This window comes from Vulpes lagopus, chromosome 8 (assembly GCF_018345385.1).
Source record: "Vulpes lagopus strain Blue_001 chromosome 8, ASM1834538v1, whole genome shotgun sequence".
Classification (NCBI taxonomy): Eukaryota; Metazoa; Chordata; class Mammalia; order Carnivora; family Canidae; genus Vulpes; species Vulpes lagopus.
In genome coordinates this window covers 9,190,032-9,211,613 of record NC_054831.1, presented here as the reverse complement: position 1 = coordinate 9,211,613, position 21,582 = coordinate 9,190,032, and the positions used below count along the sequence as shown (strand labels likewise).

General features: G+C 41.9%; 2 protein-coding genes across 16 annotated transcripts in view; one reads left to right on the top strand and one right to left on the bottom strand.

Annotated features, from left to right (window-relative positions):
* The window catches only part of TRIP12 (thyroid hormone receptor interactor 12), a 146,087-nt gene extending 139,868 nt beyond the window's left edge, over window positions 1-6,219 (bottom strand). For 10 of the 15 annotated variants that reach the window (XM_041767694.1, XM_041767698.1, XM_041767701.1 and 7 more), the window contains exon 1: window positions 6,081-6,219. The gene's annotated coding sequence lies outside the window, so the exon portion shown is untranslated. Of the gene's footprint in view, window positions 1-5,437; window positions 5,543-5,748; window positions 5,940-6,080 lie in introns of those variants that run through there. The other 5 variants (XM_041767707.1, XM_041767708.1, XM_041767711.1 and 2 more) reach the window with 3 other exon arrangements.
* A 488-nt stretch (window positions 6,220-6,707) lies between these two features.
* FBXO36 (F-box protein 36) overlaps window positions 6,708-21,582 on the top strand; it is a 99,994-nt gene continuing 85,119 nt past the window's right edge. The window contains exon 1 of the mRNA XM_041767712.1: window positions 6,708-6,819. Coding sequence (XP_041623646.1) covers window positions 6,724-6,819 — 96 coding nt within the window. The 5' untranslated portion in view covers window positions 6,708-6,723. The remainder of the gene's footprint in view (window positions 6,820-21,582) is intronic.

The window sequence follows — 21,582 nt, the reverse complement described above, 5'->3', positions numbered from 1 at the left end:
TTACCAGTATGAGGACTTCAGACTTGAGTTAATTTGACCTTAAGAAGATATAGCACAAGGTACATCTATTTATTCAGAATGTTGCCCATGCGTGGAATGAGTAGTTTTGAAGTCAGTGTAGAACTCACTGGTTATGACACCCAGCAAGTTGATTAAAATACACATTGAAATGTTCTAACTTCAAGACTTGAAAACTTGCTGATAGACACGTCAGCTTATAAATAACCTTCAAGATCCACATATGGGCAATAACATACTTAGAGAAATAGATCCTTTTTAAAAAAGAAACAAAAATGATGTATAAAACCCAATCTCATACTTAAATACACGCATTGTATCACAATATATTTTAAAGCCTTAGTGTAGAATTTAAATGATCAACTACTACGTGTAAATAAGGGATGATTTAAGAATATGAAATGGCTTGTCATTTTTTTAATACATGACTTAAAGTAACTTGTAGTCTCTAAAACATATATCCAAAAGATTAAAAAGAAACTCCCAAAATCTTTTTTAGCATCAACTATGATTCAAAATGTTTGTCAAAGCAAGACATAAGGGGATCCCTGGGTGGCTCAGTAGTTTAGCGCTGCCTTCAGCACAGGGCGTGATCCTGGAGTCCTGGGATCGAGTCCTACGTCGGGCTCCCTGCATGGAGTCGGCTTCTCCCTCTGCCTGTGTCTCTGCCCCTCTGTGTGTGTGTGTGTGTGTGTCTCTCATGAATAAATAAATAAAATCTTAAAAAAAAAAAAAAGACATTAAACCATTACAAAGTATTGTCACTTACAGCAGTTATTTTATTCTTACAAGACTGTTTCCTTCAGTAAGCATCCAAAGATTCCTTTACATAGGCCAGACACTGTGATAGAGGAATAAAAAAAAAAAAGGGGGGGAGACTGACTTCAAGGAATTCATAATAGACTAATAAACACTATCACAGCCCCAAAGACATTCATGTTTACATATATAACAGGAGTATGTTCTAGGTAGAAGGGGGTTAACAAATGAGGCAATAGTCAATGCTGCAATGAATCAGTGAGGAAGGGCCCTGTGTTCCCATCTAGCTTTGTAGACTACTCTCCTAAATAAAGTATCTAGCATACAAATGACAATTAAATCTAGGTTAGGTGGCAATAACCACCCTTCAGATTAGGCACTTGAAACTCATAAAGGTTAAACTATTCACCCAAAGTCACAAAGACAGAAGAAAAGGCAGTCAAGACCGCAACCCAAGTCTTCTACCTTTAAATCAGACGTTCACTTGAGCAATGAACACTGTTCTATAATCAAAGGACAGAGTGGCAAGCAGTTTTTCACTCTAGACCACTAAAATGACTTTTAAAAAATCAAACAGACTATTACCAACAGCTCTGCACCCTCAAGACAAAACAGATAGGTCTGAATAATGGAAAAGTTCCTTCTTCTGGTCAAGCCAGTTGAATGAAACTGTAAGAATCCTAACCCAACTCTAAAAAACCTCAGAGAAGAACTGTGAAGCTGACATCATCTCTGCCTAGGAAACAACTTCTTTTGCCCATAACCTAAAATCACTAAGTTAGGTATCAGATTTAAAGAACTGCATTGTTAAAAATCCTGTACACTGGCCAAATTAAATTTTACTTAAAAAAAAAAAAAAAAAAGAAAGAAAGAAAGAAACTGCTTCAGCATCACTATATTTACCTATTTACTATAAATAACAGTGAGCACCCACTGTGTGTCACAGTAACCTAGCAGACCAGGTAGCGATTATACAACTGCTAGGTTTAAGCCTTCAAGAAATCTGTATCACAGCTGTTTGAACTATACAGAAGCACTAAAAGAAAACACATAAATGTGGCAGCCCGGGTGGCTCAGCGGTTTAGAGCTTCCAGGGCCTGATCCTGGAGACCTGGGATGGAGTTCCACTATCGATGGGACTGCTTCTCCCTCTGCCTGTGTCTGTGCTTCTCTCTGTCTCTCATGAATAAAATCTTTAAAATACACACACACACACACACACACACACACAAAATGTAAATCTAACATTACATGTTAAGAACTACCAGCACCAGAATTATATAACAATCTACAGATACATTTATCATGTAATATCCATCAAATTCTTTCTTACTCTTATACCCCTTCCAGGCACTCGATGGCACAGTAATCAGGAAGACATGAAGAGGCTGTGATCACAAAACCAAATAGCATCCTGAAGAATCTGTTGAGGCTAAGAAACTTTCCAAGCAGGAAGACTGGTTGCTCAGTCAGCAGGACTAGGCTAACATTACTGGTTTGGAGTGGGAAGGAAAATGGGCATTATTTTCAATCAGGCATATGAGTGCACCTTCATGCAAAACACAGTGATACAAGATAATCCTTGACTTCAGGAAGCCTATAATCCAGTTGGGGAAACAAAAGCAACACATGTCAACAAATTTAGCACTGTAATCCCAAAATGGAGCTTATTTAGATAACCAAGAAATAAAAAGGAAATATTATGAAGTATAAGTTTTTAAGGAAGTGATACGAAGGGGTGGGTTGAACTGAACCTGAAATGGTTTAAATAAAAGAAAAGTGCATGTCAGGCTGGCAGTAGCAAGAACTTGTGTGAAGAGGAAAAGCAACAAACAGGCTGCCTTTTCAACTTGAGTCCATCAAATTACTTCAGCAAATGGAAAAATAAAGGGGCACCTGGTGTCATATTTGCTCAGAACGATCCTCACCCACCCACTTAAAAGAACTAAAAAAAATTTTTTTTTAAATCTCCTTAATCCTGTAAAGAAAACAGATCAATTTTGGCAGTATTTTCCCTTAACTGTAGTCTCTGACATTAGAAAGTCAGTATCAAAACAGCCACAGACCAGAACAGGTATATGTTATTAATTAAAAAATGTAAAGAAATTTCTCTAAACATGACTTACAAATTTATTCAGTAGAAGGTATGGTGAATAAGTTACCTACCATGTTGATGCAAAAGAAAAAAAAAATTACAGAAATTGGGCTCAAGTTCCATTACCAGTTTAGTAGCAGCTTCGAAATATAAATTGCTGTAACTTGACATCTGCAACCTACCTTACATCAAGGTCCCGCCCCCCCCAAGGCCACCACTGGTTGAGAAGCTCTATTTGCAAAATTTTAATAACCGCGAAATAGCTAATATAATTTTCTAAAACTAATGCTATTACACTTATTAAGCAGTTTGTTGTTTTTCATGGCCATTATATCCACTGGGTCTCAAAACCACCCAGTGAGGAAAAACAGTGATTACCCATCCCCATTTTACAGATAAAATTACTGGAGACCAGATGTGCTAAACTGAATAGCTCAAGGTCACACAGCTACTAACTGGCAGTGTGTGAATTCCCAAGCCATTGTCTGTCTCTTGCTGGGATGATGTGCTTAAAATAGGATCATAAAATCTTATCTAGATAACATAAATCCAGTAATCTTAAAAGTTAGAAAAGCAAATATTACTTCAAATTTACTTTGCTAGGTAAAAACACTGATTTTACGCTGGCTTAGCAACCCCTTCATTTTTTAAATAATTAGTTTCGCAGCTTCTGGAACTCTTAACTGCCAAAGTATTCCAAAACTTTCAGAAAGTAAATGAAAAACTAAAACAAAAAGCCTGTTCACTGGCACAAACTAAACAGTAACCGTCAGCTCAGCGGACTTACAAAATCACTCAAACTCCTTAAAAAATGGGAATTGAATAGGAACAATGATAAATGTTAAGTATATTCTACGTCAATTACATGGCAATTCTTAAATCCTTACGGATATTGGCACATTCCTAGAAAGGCAGATGTGGACAAAGCCCACAAACTCCATGTTAATAATGCCCTCTTCGGCGTAAAATAAATGAAATAAAAACTCCCCAAGCAATCACATAAAGATGTTAAAAAAAAAAAAAAAAAACACTAATTCAATCTTTCTGGGCCTGAACAGGGAAGCAGCAGGGTCGTTTCAAAAGAAATTCTGTTTACTGCAAAATTTACCTTCAGTACTGATCTCTTTGCATAATGTAAATATGAAGATGGACCTCAATAAACCCATCTGCAACTGATGGTCTCCAAACCCCTGATAATGCCCTTTCATTCCTCAATCTGAACTGCCCCCCACTCCCCCCACCCCGAGTAACCGCGACACACACACACACACACACACACACACACACAGGCCTCCTATATAGGCCTCCTGCCTTTTTCCCCCAACAACCGGGACCTTTGTTCCGAGCGTCGGTTGTGTTTTTTTTTTTTTTTTTTTTGCCCCAACTCAATAGCTCTTTCAACTTTCTACCCCTATTATTTTTGTTTTGTTTTGTGTTGTGTTGTGTTGAAGGAGGAGAATCCTCAAGCCTTAACTTTCTGGGCTCGTTAAAAAAAAAAAAAAAAAAAAAAAAACCCGAAATGCCAAGAACATATCCACAGAGAGAGAGAGAGAGAGAGACTGGAGAGAGGAAGGAATCAAGTTGAACACAGCACTCCAGGGCCTACAGAACGGAGGGAAGCCCGGGGATCGGGTGATTCCGCAGCCCGGGCGAGATCCGAGGACGGCGGGCCCCGAGCGCGGCGACGCCCACCCGGGACGCACCCCCCGCCCCAGGGCGCCGGCCCCCGCGCCCCGCGCCCGCTGACACGGTCCCTCCTTCAATGAACTCACGAGGCAATTAAAACTCCCCCCCCACACACACACACACACCCGCCAGGCACGATGCCGAAAACCGAAGCCTCATCAAAACCCACCAACCTGTCTTAAGGGCTCAGCGGCAGCCCCTTCCGCGCTCTCCCGACCCCACCAGGGGAGCCAATTCCCGGCCGCGCGTCCCGCCCCCCCCCAACACCGGCACTTCAACTAGGCGACTTCCTCCAGATTTGCACGGGGCTCGTTTTATGTGTGTGTGTTGTTCTTTTTTTTTTTTTTTTGAATCTTTATTAATCTCTCCCCCTGTAGGAATGGAAATCAAGAAGCGCCACGAAGGGCAGGATTGGGGAATTTCCCGACCTTCGTTATTGGACTCCCCTCCAACTTGCTTCTGAACTAGAAAACCCACTCTCGGGGGGGGGGGATGGAGGGGAGGGGGGGCCGGAGGGACAAACGGTATAATGGGTTTTATGTAATCCACATATAAATAAATTAATCGCCTGACTCGCTCTGAACGCGGAGACGACTGGAGCGACAATCGGGGGGGGGGCGCCTCCCTCGCGGGGCCCGGACCCCGGACCCCGCACCCCGCACCCCCCGACTTCCCCGCTCGTCTGCGGGGCGGCACGCGCTGCGCTCCTCCGCCAAGTTTCTCGGCCTCTTGGCCAGACCCTCCCGCTCGCCCGCCCCTCCGTCACCCCCGCTCCGCCTCAACTTCCCACGGCTCTACCCACCCGGCCGGCGCCGACCCCGTCTCCGGCCTCGCCCGCCCCCCCCCACGCCCCCCCGGCCCCGGCAGGAAACCCCTTACTGCGGTCTAAAGTCACTCCGGCCTCTCCCTCCTCTGACCCTCGCTTCCCACAACTGTTGTCACTCGAGCTGCTCCCTAGTTTCCATTTCCGGGCCGTCCGTCGTCCCCCCGCCCCCCGGGCCCCGGAGCCTCCCCTCTCCCGGCTTCCGGGCCCCCCATCCCATTTCCGGGGAACCCTTGCCGTCCTCACACCCCCCACCTGCACTTCCGGCCCCCCACTTTCTCGCTTCCTAGACGCCCTCCGAGCCCCAAAGCCCACTTCCGGCCCCCCGCCGGCCCCCACCGGGCTCCCCAACACCCGCACGCCTTACCCCGGTTCCGCGAAGGGCCCTCCTCATCGCGGGGGGCCGGAGGGGGGAACCCAGAGAAGCCCCCCCCCTTGCGCCCGCCCGGCCCCAGCCTCCCGCGAGCGCCTCGCCCGTCAACCCCCGGCCCGGTCCTTCCGCGGCCCCGCCGCCGCCGCCGCCGCCGCCGCCGGGAGCAGGCCGAGCCGGGGCCGAATCGCCGCGATGACACAACCGGGCTTCCTGGGACTTTCTCTTCCAGCTCCTCCCCACCCCCCCTCCGCTGCCCCCTCCCAACCCCTCGGCACAACCCCCTCCCCCAAGCCTGGCCCGGCCGCTCGGAACTGCGCCCCAATTACCTAGTTGGGCCCCAAAGTCTCCGGTCCGGACTCGGTGGCGCGGCAGCAACTTCCACTCGCTCCCCCCACCCCCCCCCGGCGGCGGCGGCGGCGGCGGCTCCTCGGGTCCCTTCAATTATCAGCTGAGCCGCAGCACCGCGGCCGGCGTGCGCCTCCGCCCGCGCCGCCTCCCTCCCCGCCCGTTCCAACACCCTCCGGGAACTACTTTGCCCGCCGGCTCGGGCTGCCGGGCTCGTCCGCGGGAAAGGCCCCGCTGCCTACTCGCGGCCCATCACATCGCCCCTCCCTCCCCCACCGCCCGGAGCGACTCTCCCAGCGGCCCGAGATCTCCTCCCGATCCCTTCGAGGGACCAGGAAGGGGAATGTGGGGCCGTGCTTGGTATCCCTCCGCCGGGGTCACCCCCTCCCCTCCATGGTAGCAGGAACTAATTCCCTTTCGGGTCACCGGGGACCTGAGGCTTGAAATTTCACAGACGAGAGTTCCCTGGGACTCTCGGAGGTCGGGGCGATCACCCCAAGTCAAACCGCCCCCCCTCCGCTAGCTCAAAAGCGGGGTTCGATTTAAACTAGGGCTCTGGCCCCATGACCCCAGCGAAGCCCCGCCCCTTCCTGGTTGTCTTAGCGACGCCGGTGGCGTCCCAAGATGGCGTCGTGGCTGCCGGAGACGCTGTTCGAAATTGTAGGACAAGGCCCAGCGCCGAGCAAAGACTATTACCAGTTACTGGTCACCCGGTCCCAGGCAAGTGCGAGGCGCGGTTTAACCCTGTCTAAGTCCCCGCCGCCCCGGCGGAGCGCGGGCCGCGGGCCGCGCTAGGCCGAGAGCGACGGTGGCCCGCCGGAAGCGTGCGGTCCCAGCCCGGAGCCCGGAGCCCGGAGCGCGGAGGCCGGAGCGCGGAGATTTCCCCCGTCACCTCGGCCTCGTCGGCCGGCTCCTCGGGGGCCCGCGTGTCTGTTGGCAGCCCCGGCCCGGCGCGTCCCCGGCGAGCTCCCTCTGCCTGCCCACGTCGCCGCCCGCTCCCTCCCTGCCACCCGGGGCTCCTACCCGCAGAGTTCCCTCCGCGCGAAGAGGAAAAGCAGGCGTCCCCGGCTTGCGTGCAGCCTCACCTCCGCGTGGGAAGGAGAGAAAGAAAGACTCAGCCAAGTGTCCCGAGGAGGAGCCGGCAGGGGAGGGGAGAGAGAGAGGGACGATCTCTTTTCCAGGGTAGGAGTTAACCGTGGGGGGAGGGAGGGGGGGGGATGATTTTTTTTTTTTTTTTTTTTTTAATCTCGTGGTCTTCGCCGGGACCGCGACCACATCCCAGCTTCCTTACTGCTAGCAGGAAAGGGTGGTGGAGAGCTTCCCGCTTACCTTTTGGGAGCCCCTTCTATCCCATTGAAAGTGCGCGGGGGGTGGTACCCAAGTGTTTCAGCTGCTCTGCGCGTCGGCCCCACCCATAATGACATCTGCTCCACAACAATAAGCCCGGGGATTAGGTTATCGCCCGAGTAAAGTAACCATCAGCCTATTTTTATGACAACTTGAGCTATTTAAGGTGGGCTTTTTTTTTGGGGGGGGGGGAGGATGGATGATTTATTGTGCTCATGGACCTGATGGAGCTGGACCGGGCCTCCCCCTCCGAGCACGTTTTTCTGATTCCTGGCGGAGCTCAAGCCTGTCACTGAGATGAAAGCACCTTGTACTTTAAACAGACGGCATTTCTATAAAAATGAGATGGAGAACTTTGCCTACGTTTGTTTTGGTGTAGATACCGAATATTGCATCCGTCTTCCCGTGATGAGCCCTTAAGTAGGCAAAGAATGCTTTTTTTTTGTTTTTTTGTTTTTTTGTGGGTTTTTTTTTTTGCCTTTTTGGCTTCAGAAGCACCTTTTAAAAACAATTTATGTTTTATTCTTTAAACTTGAGATCTATGAATATTGCAAATATGACGATGAGAGCGTGATAATGTGTCAAACATTTCAATATTATCTAATATTATTTGAATACTTAAATATTTAAATGGACATTTTTTTTGGTGGGAGAAGGGGGCTTTACATATTTAATTGGAATTCCTTAAATGCTGAAATTCATTTTTGTACGTTTTTAGGACCATTTTCCCATTCGTCTTAAAAGATATATGACCCTAACAGTTTTTTCACCTGCTAATATTAATGATTGAAAGCAATAACATCTTAGCATATTCCTACTTCTTTTTCTATTTTCATCTACCTCACCTAAGCTAAAACGTTTTAATGTTTACAGGGTTTTTTTTTTTTTCCATAATTTGCCTTTTGAAAAATTTTTTGAAGGTTTCTTTTTCTTGAGGGTCTGGTATTACACAAGTGTACTATCATGTCATAAGCCTCAACAAATGAATACCTGTTTACCTTTTTATTTTAGTAAATTAACCATAAGAGTGCCCCTGGCATTGGTTTTCCCCAAGAATGCTTCTGTTGTTGATGTTGTTCAGACTTTGCTCTGTAGTCTAACTTGGGCACACGCCTTCTCCTAACTACTGTGTTTTATGAAATCTCCCCTCCCCCCGTCCAAATATTCTTAATGGTCTTTCTTTCTTTCTTTTTCTTTCTTTCTTTCTTTCATTCTTTCTTTCTTTCTTTCTTTCATCAAAAACTGCCTTTCATTTCATTTCAGGCCCTATTCTTCATGTCAATTGCTTCTATATAAAATCCTTTTCAAGCTGATTCATTTTCTTTTTTAGGCAGGCAGTATATATCCACTACAGTTCTACCAGTGAGAGTTCAAATCTGATTAATTCACTCTCTTTTTAAAGTAAAATTTGTTGTAAAAAATAGTAAGCCAAAAAAACAGTCTCTTCAGTCAACCGTCTTGAGAATATGCTATTTTCTGACCACAAGATAATTTTTCTAAGGCTCGGCACAGGAAACCAAACATCCACTAAGAGGTGGTCTGACATAAATAAGTACTAAAGGACTAGAATTAAAATATGTCTTATAAGATGGACTTTTTCTGGAGTGACTTTCTAAAATTTTTCCTCTCTCTTTTTTTCCTTTATTTCCAAAAATGTTGTATATTATTCAAAATGTGCCCCAGATTTAGATGGATCTTTCCCTCTGGTTCTCTTTTTTATTCTTTTTCACTGCTTTTATTTTTATTGGCTTTAAATTCGTATAACTGCACATTTGAGATGGATTTCAAGGCAGATATCGCTCTCATTAGGGTCATACTACTATTGGTATAGTCCAGAATATAAAAGTTGTACATAAACATTTTTTTTGCCTTTTTGCTTATACAGTAACATTAACCACATATTTTTTATGCACATTATAGAGGCATTCCCAGTTAACAACTCAATGCCATGATTTTTTGTTTTTTCCCAAGAAAGGAACTTAGAGAATAAAGTTTGCAATCAATATAGTTTCTCAAATTTGGTCTCTATAATGATCTGAAGGCTTAGAAAAATCAATGCCCTGCTTTCTAAATCAAAGATTTAATTTACCCAATTATTTTCACTCTAGTTTTAGTAGTATATACGTTTTCTTATACTGAATTCTAATTCTTTGAAAACTACTAGATTCATAGTAAGTTAGAGCTGGAAAGAACCTTGAATATTATTTAGGCAAGGAATAGGCCGCACTTTGCTTCTAAGAAAATCTTAAATTGTGTCACTGAACGAAGATTCTTTCCTTAATTTAATCAGCAAGTTGGCATTTACCGTGGAGATGCAAAACATAAGATTTCTGCCTTCAAAGAAATATGTATTAAGCACCTTTTATGTGCCAGGTACTGTTCTGGATGCTAGGGAAACATTAGTGAACCAAACAAAATCCTTCCTCTTGTAGAGCATATAGTCTAAGTGAGAGAATGTAGTCAGTGATTTGATTTATATAAACACTGAAATGGCTTTTTAAGAACAAAGGAGGTTTATCGCCAAGTTAATGAATAGCGCAGATGCTTTAAAATCTGAGTCTAGAGGAAGCAAAAAATCACTTCAGGAGGCTGGAGAGGGTGCTATCATCAGTCTTTTACTCTTGAAATTCTATCTGCATTCTCTTGAAGTGGAAGTATTGCTTAAGATGGTCACCACTGGTGACTCAGGTTCAATGTGACAAATACTGGAAAACTGCTTGGAACAGTAACTATATGCTAAGTAGATGAGAATTGGCAGCTAATGGCCTCTCACACCTGTGTTAGGCGGTGATCCCCAAGAGCACCAACATGTGACAGTCACTCCAGTGAATGAAAGGAAGAAGGAACTGAGTAATAGATTACCTTAATTTACCTATCTTGCTTAAACCTACTAAAAACTCCAAAAAGATTCCTAGAGCTAATGTCATCTGGAAAAAAAAAAGCCAAAAGCTCACTCCCCAAACATAACAAATATTATTGACATGCTTTCAGGTTGTAGTGCTGACAGAAAACACGTGAGGTGGCGTGCCAGCCGGTGGCAGGAAACTGTTCTCTCCCTGAATATTTCTGAAAAAGGAATTAAAACTAGACTTGGTGGCTGATGTTTAGACTTTGCAACAAAGAATTGTGCCAGTACCAAACTGCGCAGCAGTTTTAAAGACTTAAGATTCAAATACAGCCTAATAAAAATGTTAATAATGCACCTTTTGACTGCAAACCCCTTTCTAGGACTTAACATGCAAAAATGCTTTCACCTGTGTACTAGGCTATGCAAGCAAGGAATTCACCAGAGTGAAATAATTGTAAAAACCGCTTTCCATTAGTGGAAATTTGGTTAAACTGTGAATCACTCATACCATAGAATACTATACAACCTTTAAAAAAAAAAAAGAAAAGAAAAGAAAGAAATGTGATGGGGGGCACCTGGGTGGCTCAGTCAGTTAAGCAACTGCCTTTGGCTTAGGTCATGATCCCAATGTCCTTTGGGCTTCCTGCTCAGTCGAGAGTCGGCTGCTCGCTCTCCCTCACCCCTCCCTCCTCCCCTCCCCACCCTGCTTATGTTCTCTCACAGGTGTACACTATCTCAAATAAAATTCTAAAAAAAATTTTTTTAATAAAAACAATATGATGGATCTCTTTAGTAGATCAAATCTTTTTGTTTTTTTTAAGATTTTATTTATTCATGAGAGAGAGAGAGACACAGGCAGAGGGAGAAGCAGGCTCCATGCAGGGAGCCCGACGTGGGACTTGATCCCAGGACCCCAGGATCACACCCTGGGCCAAAGGCGTCACTAAACCGCTGAGCCACCCGGGCTGCCCTAGTAGACCAAATCTTAAGCAAGAAAAGTAAGTTACTGGGTTAAACATACCATGATCCTATTTGAAAAAAACACCACCACAATAGTTTTATTTTGTTTAGATAAATGTTAATGAAGTTTAAATAAATGTCAGAGGAAACAGCTGAAGCACTTCACTCTGAGGGGTGGAATTATGGATTGGTTTCACTTTCTGCATTACATATTTTTGAAAGATCTGAGTTTTTCTATAATGAGCATTTATTTTTATAATCAGAGAAAAGTAATAAAAATTGAAAATGTAAATGCATAGCGCTTACTCTGGGAAGTTGTCCTGCTCTGTACTTCACCTTCCACCTTTTGTGCCAGTACCACCTTTGAGCCACATCCCACATTAAATGGTGGGCAACATTAATAACTGTGTCACCAAATTTTTTTTAAGATTTTATTTATTTATTAATGAGAGACACACATGCACAGAGACAGGCAGAGGGAGAAGCAGGCTCCATGCAGGGAGCCCGATGTGGGATTCGATCCCAGGTTGAGAAGACCACACCCCGGGCTGAAGGCTACACTAAACTGCTGAGCCACCGGGGCTGCCCCACCAAATTCTACTGATTGGGAGAGGGTGTAGTTCTAATTCAACAAATTCAGAAGGGGTGCAAATGGGTTAATGGTTACTTAGGAAATTTTAATGTCTAGAAACTCCTGATCTTTACGATTTTTTTTTTTTTTTGCTTTTTAGTTTTTTAATGTGGGTAATAATTTTGCAAAACTAAAGGATTGTCTTTCTTGGGGTGAGATAACTAAGGAGCTTTTAAAGAACAGAACTTCTCAACAAGACATCAGGTTGCACATTTTGGAAGTAGGAGGGAGTGCAGTCAACTTAATATCCTGATGGTAATTTCCCGGTGGACCCAGGAACCCCTAAACCATGCTCTACTCTAGCCCCACTCCCCACATGAGGTCCCCAAGAGCCACATACATAGAGAAGATAAAGCAGAGGAGAGTGAAGTGTACATTCCCTTTTTGCTTCTGGTTACTCTTTCCTTGTCTCTAAGGGAACATCTCCCACTGAGGGACTGAATGTTTCCACAGACGTCAAGCTATTCCACGCATTCTGCCCAGCGGCCACCAGCCACAGCCAAGAGGTTTCTCCACAGAAGTGCTGCTCCTTTTAAAGTCCAAACAGCCCGGGTGGTTCAGTGGTTTAGCGCCACCTTCGGCCCAGGCCATGATCCTGGAGACCCAGGATCAAGTCCCACATCGGGCTCCCTACATGGGGCCTGCTTCTCCCTCTGCCTGTGTCTCTGCCTCTCCCTCTGTCTGTCTCTCATGAATAAATAAATAAAATCTTAAAAATAAAAATAAAGTGGAATTCAGTGGAATGCTTACATTCACTTATTTTCCTCTTCCCTGTTATTTTACGACGTAGCCTCCTCTTTGGGGGCTGGCTCTTTGTCTGCCAAAGTCCCTCAGTTTTCCCTCTGCTGTTGAATATATAGGCTCTTCCCTTCTTCACTCTGTCTTGGCCTCTCAGCCCAGCCTTGCTCAAAGCCGTGTCAGGAGTGTGTTGGTTTCCCCTTTGGCTCTTCCTGACAGCTGCACCTGCAGCGAACACCTGGCCCTGCCCTACGGGTTCTGTGAGGTGTTCATAACCACTGCATTATCTGTCTATTCCTCAGATGTGACACACTTCGGAAAAATGATTCCCAACCTGTGGCCCTCCAGGATGTACCCAATTCGAGCTGTGAAATTGCTGTTGATCAGAAATGTAAATTCCTTTTAATTTATCAAAGTGGCATATGGCACTTTTTGGGAGAGTGGATAAAATAATACAAATAAAGGATTAAATTCTTAAAAATTACAATATTCAGTGCTTTACCATATTATAACCAAGTAGTCAAGTGGCTCCTGAACCCTCATTTCAAAATTACATGGCAGCCTGACAGAGCTCCAGTATCCTCTTTTCTCAGGTAAATTGTTCATTGAGCACGTATGAGCACCTACTCAATCTGGGCAGTTAATTTGGTCTCACCCAACATTGACACATATTTGTCTCCTAATTATATGGGGCAGTAGAGCACTTAATTGGGAGTCACTGAGTCATGGATTCTTTTATTCCTTCTACTAGTCTGCAAGCTCTTGACCTGGGGCAAGGCACTTAATTTGTCTGGGCCCCAGTTGTCTCCTCAACATCATAAGGTTACCAGTCCCAAGAGATCACGAAGGCTTATTCCCTTTCTAAAATTCTATTTTGCATGACAGTAGTGTTTCACCCTGGTAAAAGTACTAGATTTTTTTTTTTTTTAAGAAAGACGTGCATTGAAGATTCTATATTAGTAGCTGTGTGGCCTGTATAAGTCTTTACCTGCCTGATGTTCCATTTCTTCATCTATAAAATGAACAATTCAACTCTTGGCTATTACACGGATATGGTAAGAACCAGATACACTTTAAAAGCACTCCAGGCCAGTGTTTCTCAAAGAGAGCTTGTATGATCAAATAAGATTGAAGAATCCTGGGCTAAACACAATTTATTTGCTTCTCTTCTCTGGAATTTGTCAGAGCCTTTAAAATCCTGCTATTCACTATGAATCTCCAAGAGGAGACTGTACCATGGGGCACTTTTTCTATAGGCTTCTGACTATGGAAGCCTTTTTTCTCTGAGCATCTCAGGAGCTGAGGTTCGGGGGAATGCTAATGGGAAAATACCCAGTAGTATGCCTGGAACACAGCAGCAAATAGTGAAGAAATGTTTATTGTATTGTCCTCTTCCAGTGCCAAATCAACCAAATTTCACCTTTTCCATGAAAATAATTAAATCTTATCTGCTATTTTATTTTTTGTTTTTTCATTTCACGTAATTAAATACCCATTGGTGTTTTAATTGGGATTGCAATGAATATATACTTCCAGTTGTGGTGAATTGATATCTTTACAATATCAAGTTTCCAATCCACAAATATATCTTTGTTTTTAGGTTGTTTTTTTTAGGTATTCCTTAATTTTGGCCAATGATTCCATATAGTATAGAAATCTCACATATATTTTGTTCAATTTCTAGGTGTTTGACTATTTTATTTTAAATTATATTTCTTCTTAAAATTATGTTTTCCATTTGTAGCTACGAATATAAGCAATTGATTTTTGATTCTAGTAAATCCTTTTCTGTGATAATCTTACAAAGTCACTTACTAATTGTAATAATTCTTCTTTTTTTTTTTTTTAGGTTTTCTAACATATTCATGTCTTCTGTGAATAGTGACATTTTTTCCATGCTAATCCTTGTATCTTATTTGTCCTTGCCTTATGACATTCCACTAAAATGCTGTAGAGAGATGATTTCACCAAGCATTCTTGTCTTGTTCTTAGCAGGGAAGGCTTTCAGTACTTTGCCATAGAGTATGATGTGTGCTATAGGTTTTTTCAAATCAGGTTTAAGATATTTCCTTTTAGGGCAGCCCAAGTGGCTCAGCAGTTTAGGGATGCCTTCAGCCCAGGGCCTGATCCAGGAAACCTGAGATCGAGTCCCACATCAGGCTCCCTGCATGGAGTCTGCTTCTCCCTCTGCCTGTGTTTCTGCCTCTCTCTCTCTCTCTCTGTCTCTCGTGAGTAAATAAATAAAATCTTAAAAAAATAAAAAATTAAAATAAAATAAAATAATAAAAATAAAAAATTAAAAAATATATTTCCTTTTATTTCAAGTTTGCTGAAAGTTTCTATTCTGAACGGATAATGAATTTTATTTTTTAAAAAATAAAAGTCTTTTAGATATATACTAAAATTCAAGGTTGCTGTTTTTCTCTAAATTATTATTGAGGTTATTATAAACTGAGTGCTTCCTGCCTCCAGGACCACCATACCCGGCATTCCTTAAAGAACACCCATCATTTTCTCATGCTGTCCTATGTATTTGACCTCAATCACATGGGTCAGACTCCCACATCCAAATTCTCCCCTCCTTTGAGTCTCATCAAAAATGCCCACTTAGGGGTACCTAGGTGGCTAAGTCAGTTAAGTGTCTGATTCTTGATTTCCCGTTCCAGTTATGATCTCAAGGTTGTGAGATCAATCCCCACATTGAGCTCTGTCTTGAGCATGAGCCTGCTTAAGATTTTCTTTCTCCTTTACCCTCTGCCTCTCCTTCCCCAATCTCTCTAATTAAAAAAAATAGAAAATAGGGCAGCCCCAGTGGCTCAGCGGTTTAGCGCCGCCTGCAGCCGGAGTGTGATCCTGGAGACCTGGGATCGAGTCCCACATCGGGCTTCCTTTGGGGAGCCTGCTTCTCCCTCTGCCTGTGTCTCTGCCTCTCTCTTCGCTCTCTCTGAATGAATAAATAAATAAATCTTAAAAAAAAAAAAAATAACCACTCTTTTAAAAATAAAAATTAAAAAAATAGAAAATAAAATGCCCATTTAATATTTGAAATCAGTAGGTAAATAAAGAACCATTGAATAATTATTGTAGCAACTAGCTATCAAAATAGCCACAAAACAGAAAAAATTAAATCCCTATGTCGGGTGCCTGCGTGGCTCAGTGGTTGAGCATCTGCCTTCCGCTCAGGTTGTGATCCTAGGGGTCCTAGGATTGAGTCTCGTATCAAGCTCCTCAGGTGTATATCTACTAAGGGACTAATATCCAAAATATATGAAGAACTCACAATAGCAAAAACAAAAATCCAGTTTCTAAATGGTCAGAAGATATGGAATAGGCATTTTTCCAAGGAAGACATAGGGATGGCCAACAGGTACACAGAAGAATGCTCTACAAATAATCATCAGGGAAGGGCAGCCCAGGTGCCTCAGCGGTTTAGTGCCGCCTTCAGCCCAGAGTGTGATCCTGGAGACCTGGGATCGAGTCCCACATCGGGCTTCCTTTGGGGAGCCTGCTTCTCCCTCTGCCTGTGTCTCTGCCTCTCTCTCTCTCTCTCTGTCTCTCATGAATAAATAAATAAATCTTAAAAAAAAAAAAAAATAACCACTCTTTTAAAAAATAAAAAATTAAAAAAAATAGAAAATAAAATGCCCATTTAATATTTGAAATCAGTAGGTAAATAAAGAACCATTGAATAATTATTGTAGCAACTAGCTATCAAAATAGCCACAAAACAGAAAATAAAGTTTTGGGGACGCCTGGGTGGCTTGGCCAATTAAGCGTCTGCCTTAAGTTCAGGTCATGATCCCGGGGTCCTGGGATCAAGCCCCACTTGGACTCCCTGCTCAGTGGGAAGCCTGTTTCTCTCTCTCTCTCTCAGCTAAATACATGAATAAAATATCTTTAAAAATAAGGTTGGGATGCCTGCTTTCAGCTCAGGTTGTGATCCCGGGATCCGGGATGGAGTCCCACATCGGGCTCCTTGTGAGGAGCCTGCCCCTCCCTCTGCCTATGTCTCTTCCTCTCTCTCTCTCTGTCTCTCATGAATAAATAAATAATAAATAATTTAAAAATAATAATAATAACATAAAATAAAGTTTTTAGGTGCCTGGCTGGTTAATTGGTAGAGCATGTGACTCTTGATCTTGGGGTTGTAATTTTGAGCCTCGTGTTGGGTGTAGAGATTACTTGAACCTAAAATCTTTTTTTAAAAAAATCAATAAAAAGTAAAGTTTTATGAATGATACTTAAAAATAATAAATTGGGAGAAAATGTTGGCTACATATTTTGCAGGCAAGGGGTTAATATATTCAGTATCCAAAGATCATTAATTATACAAATTTGACAAAATTCAACTTTCATTTATGATAAAAACTTTCAGCAAAGCAATATAGAGGAAACATACCTCAATATAATAAAGGCCGTATACTGTTTGACAAGCGCACAGCTAACATCATACTGAAAGTTTTTCTTCTAAAATCACGAACACGACAAGGATGCCCACTCACTACTTTTATTCAACATAGTATTAGAAATCCTAGCCAGAGCAATTAGGTAAGAAAAGGAAATTAAAAGTATCTAAATTGTAAAGGAATAAGTGACATTATCATTATTTGCAGATAACATAGAAAACTCTAAAGATTCCATCAGAAAACAGACTAGTGAACAAATTCAGGAAAGCTGCAAGATACAAAATCAGTACACATAAACCTGTTGTATTTCTGTACACTAATAACTATCAGAAAAAGAAATTAAGAAAATCCCATTTATAATTACATCCGAAAGAATTAAAATACTTAGAAATAGGGGCATCTGGTTGGCTCAGTTAGTTAAGCATCTGCCTTCAGCTCAAGTCATGATCTCAGAGTTCTGCAATCAAGCCCTGAGTTGAGCTTCCTGCTCAGTGGTGAATCTGCTTCTCCTTCTGTGATCTCTCTCACTTTTGCTCTCCCTCAAATAAATAAATACCTAGAAATAAATTTAACCAAGGAGGTAAAAACCTGAACATTGAGAAGCATAAGACATTAGTGAAAGAAATTGAAGAATACACAAGTTAATGGAAAGATATTACATATTCATGGATTGGAAAAGTTAATATATTTTAAAATGTACATATTACTCAAAGCAATCTTCAGATTCAGTGCAATCCCTAAAATTCCAATGGCATTTTTCACAGAACTAGAACAGTTCTAAAATTTGTATGGATCCATTTTAAAAGACCCTGAATAGCCAAAGCAATCTTGAGAAAGAAGAACAAAGCTGGAAATGTCACACTCCCTGATTTCAAACTGCATTACAAAGCTATAGTAATTAAAACAGTATGTTATGGGGCACCTGGGTGGCTCAGTGGTTGAGCCTTTGGCTCAGTTTGTAATCCCCAGGTCTTGGGATCAAGTCCCGTATCAGGCTCCCTACATTCTCCCTCTGCCTATATGTCTACTCTCTGTGTCTCTCATGCATAAATGAATAAAAATCTTTAAAAAAGAACAGTATGATATTGGCACAAAAATATACATACAGATCCATAGAACAGAGTAGAGAGCCCAAAAATAAACCCATGCATGTATGGTCAGTTACCTCAATAAATGATGTTAGCAAAATTGGACAGTCACATGCAAAAGAATGAAAATAGACCACTATCTTATACATACATACACTCAAAATGCACTAAAAACTTGAATGTCCAAGACCTGAAACCTGGAAGAAAATAGTAAAATGTAAACAAGTGGGACTGCATCAAACTTTAAAGCTTCAATGAAACAAAGGAAGCCATCAACAGAACAAAAGGGAAATGTACTGAATGGGAACAGACATTTGTAAATTGTATATCTACTAAGGGACTAATATCCAAAATATATGAAGAACTCACAATAGCAAAAAACAAAAATCCAGTTTCTAAATGGTCAGAAGATATGGAATAGGCATTTTTCCAAGGAAGACATAGGGATGGCCAACAGGTACACAGAAGAATGCTCTACATTTAATCATCAGGGAAGGGCAGCCCAGGTGCCTCAGCGGTTTAGTGCCGCCTTCAGCCCAGAGTGTGATCCTGGAGACCTGGGAGCGAGTCCCACATCCGGCTCCCTGCATGGAGCCTGCTTCTCCCTCTGCCTGTGTCTCTGCCTCTCTCTCTCTCTCTCTCTGTCTCATGAATAAATAAATAAAATCTTTAAAAAATAATCATCATCATCAGAGAAATACAAATCAAAACAACCACGAAATATCACCTCATACCTGTCTGCATGGCAAGTATCAAAAAGACAGTGTTGATGAGGATGTGGAGAAAAGGAAACCCTAGAGTGCTGTTGGTGGGAAAACAGTATGGAGATTTTTCAAAAAATTAAAAATAGAATTACCATATGATCCAGAAATTTGACTTCTGGGTATTTATCCAAGGAAAACAAAAACAGTAATTCAAAGAGATACATGCACCCTCGTGTTCATTGCAGCATTATTTATTATAGCCAGATATGGAAACAACTTAGTATCCACCAATGGATTAATGGACAAAGCTGTTGTAGTGTACACATACACACACACATCCCAGAATATTATTCAGCCATAAAAAATGAAATCTTGCCATTTGCAATAACATAGATGGACCCAGAAGGTATTATGCTAAATGAAATAAGGTAGACAAATACCATATGATCTCTTATATGTGAAATTTAATATATACATTTATATAACACACACATATATATACCAAGCTGATAGATATAGAGAACAGGGGCAACTGGGTGGCTCAGTTGGTTAAGTATCTACCTTGACCTCAGCTCATGATCCTGGGATCAAGTCCCACATCAGGCTCCTTGCTGAGCAGAGAGCCTGCTTCTCACTCTCCCTCTGCCACTCCCCCCGCTTATGCGGTCTCTCCCTATCAAATAAATAAATAAAATCTTTAAAAAAAACACACACACAACAATATAGAGAACGATTTGTGATTGCCTGCAGCAGGGTTGGGGGTTGGGAGAAATGGGTGATTTTTCTTTTTAGTTTAAATAAATTGGATTATTTTTATTTTTATTTTTAGATTTTTATTTATTTGAGAGCCAAAGGCAGATGCTTAACCAACTGAACCACCCAGGTGCCCTAAACTAAATTTTTAAAGGAGTAAATAACTATGCTGGTGTTCTAACATCTACATAATATTTAGAATTTCTAAATGGTTTATATAGGGATTTGAAGAGATTGATTGACAGTCTTCACTTTCAAAAATCTTCACTGTGGGGTTAAGGTACGATTTAGCATTGAAATAGACTTCCTGAGTCATTCAGTAAAAGATCAGTTTGGTTTGTTTGTTTAACTAAAAGTCTCAATGAACAATTATTATCCTAAGAACCATCTTAAGGAATCCCTGGGTGGCTCAGCGGTTTGGCGCCTGCCTTCAGCCCAGGGCGTGATCCTGGAGACCCTGGATCAAGTCCCACTTCGGGCTTCCAGCGTATGGAGCCTGCTTCTCCCTCTGCCTGTGTCTCTGCCTCTCTCTCTCTCTGTGTGTGTCTCTCATGAATAAATAAATAAAATCTTAAAAAAAAAAAAATCTTAAAATCCACAAATAGAATTTGCTAGATCCCTCTAGAACCACTTCTTAATAACAAATCTAATAGTTATAATAAAATTAAGCATTGAGTGCTTTTAATAGGTGAGGCATTTAATCCTTGTAACAAACTTATAAAATGGGTACCATCATTATATAGATGAGAAACTGGGATTTAGAGAGTTTGAATGAATTGCTTGGGACCTGTACATTATGGCCAAGCAGAATAACTTTGGCCAGCCTTACTCTATCTGGGCTTTTTCCAAATGCTACTGCTACATCTCAGCTTTGTTTCTTCTTTTTAAAAAAGAAAAAAAATTTTCAATGAAAACAATGAATGACTCAGAATGATTCAGAGATTAATATGCAATAAATTGCTCTTGAAATACTCTTTCCCTTCAAATTGCCACCTTAAAAAAAAAAATCACATCCTTGACCCAACATCCCTTTCTCTCATCTCTTCCTCTTTTCCTAAACAAAGTACTCACTGCTACCATGACCTTTTCTCTCATTCATTCCTTAAGACAACTCCTACCTCTTATCCCTGGTATGTTACTCAATAACTCTATAATTGCCAAATCTAAAGGATATCTTATGACCTTAGCATACTTGACATTTCATGCTGTTGATCAGCCTTTTCTTGAAATGCTTCCCTTTTTTATAGCCCATGGATTCTTATTTCCTGGTTCTTATGAGTCTATGGCAACTCAAGTGCTGCTTGCCTTTATGACCACATTAATGTTGCTATTTCTCAGTCTATATTTGTGCCTTAATTTTCTTCATTCTATTTTTCCTTTAAAAAAAATCAAACAAACAAACAAACAAAAACACAAAGTCATTAGGGTGAGTCCTAATCCAATATGACTGGTGTCCTTATAAGAAGAGATTAGGACACACATACACAGACAGGAGACAGTGTAAAGACACAGGAAGAACATAGCCATTTACAAGCCACAGAGAAAGGCTTTAGAAGAAGCCAACCCTGCCAACACCTTGACTTCTGACTTCTAATTTAAGCTATCCAGTGGTTCTGTGTTAGGACAACTCTAGCAAAATAATACAATATCTAAAGTTAAAGGATGACCTGAATTAAAGCTTTTCTTTTCTTTTTTTTTTTTTTTTTTTAACTTGGACAGATTCGTAAATACTCAAGAAAAGTCTTGTCAGACTCATTCCTTATGATCTTGAACAGGGAATTTGGAAGACTTGATGCAGTCTATTTTGATTTTAACATGTTTAAAATTATACTCTATGGGAAACACCCATGTGTGAGGGAATCAGATTACAGACATCTTATAAAGGCTCACTGGACAGAGAACCAAACTCAGCATGGTTATGAAACTACATGCTAACTTGGAGAATCGGGGGTCAGGACAAAGTGGCCAGTAATCTAGGGGGAAAAGAAAAAAAGAAACATACCCATTG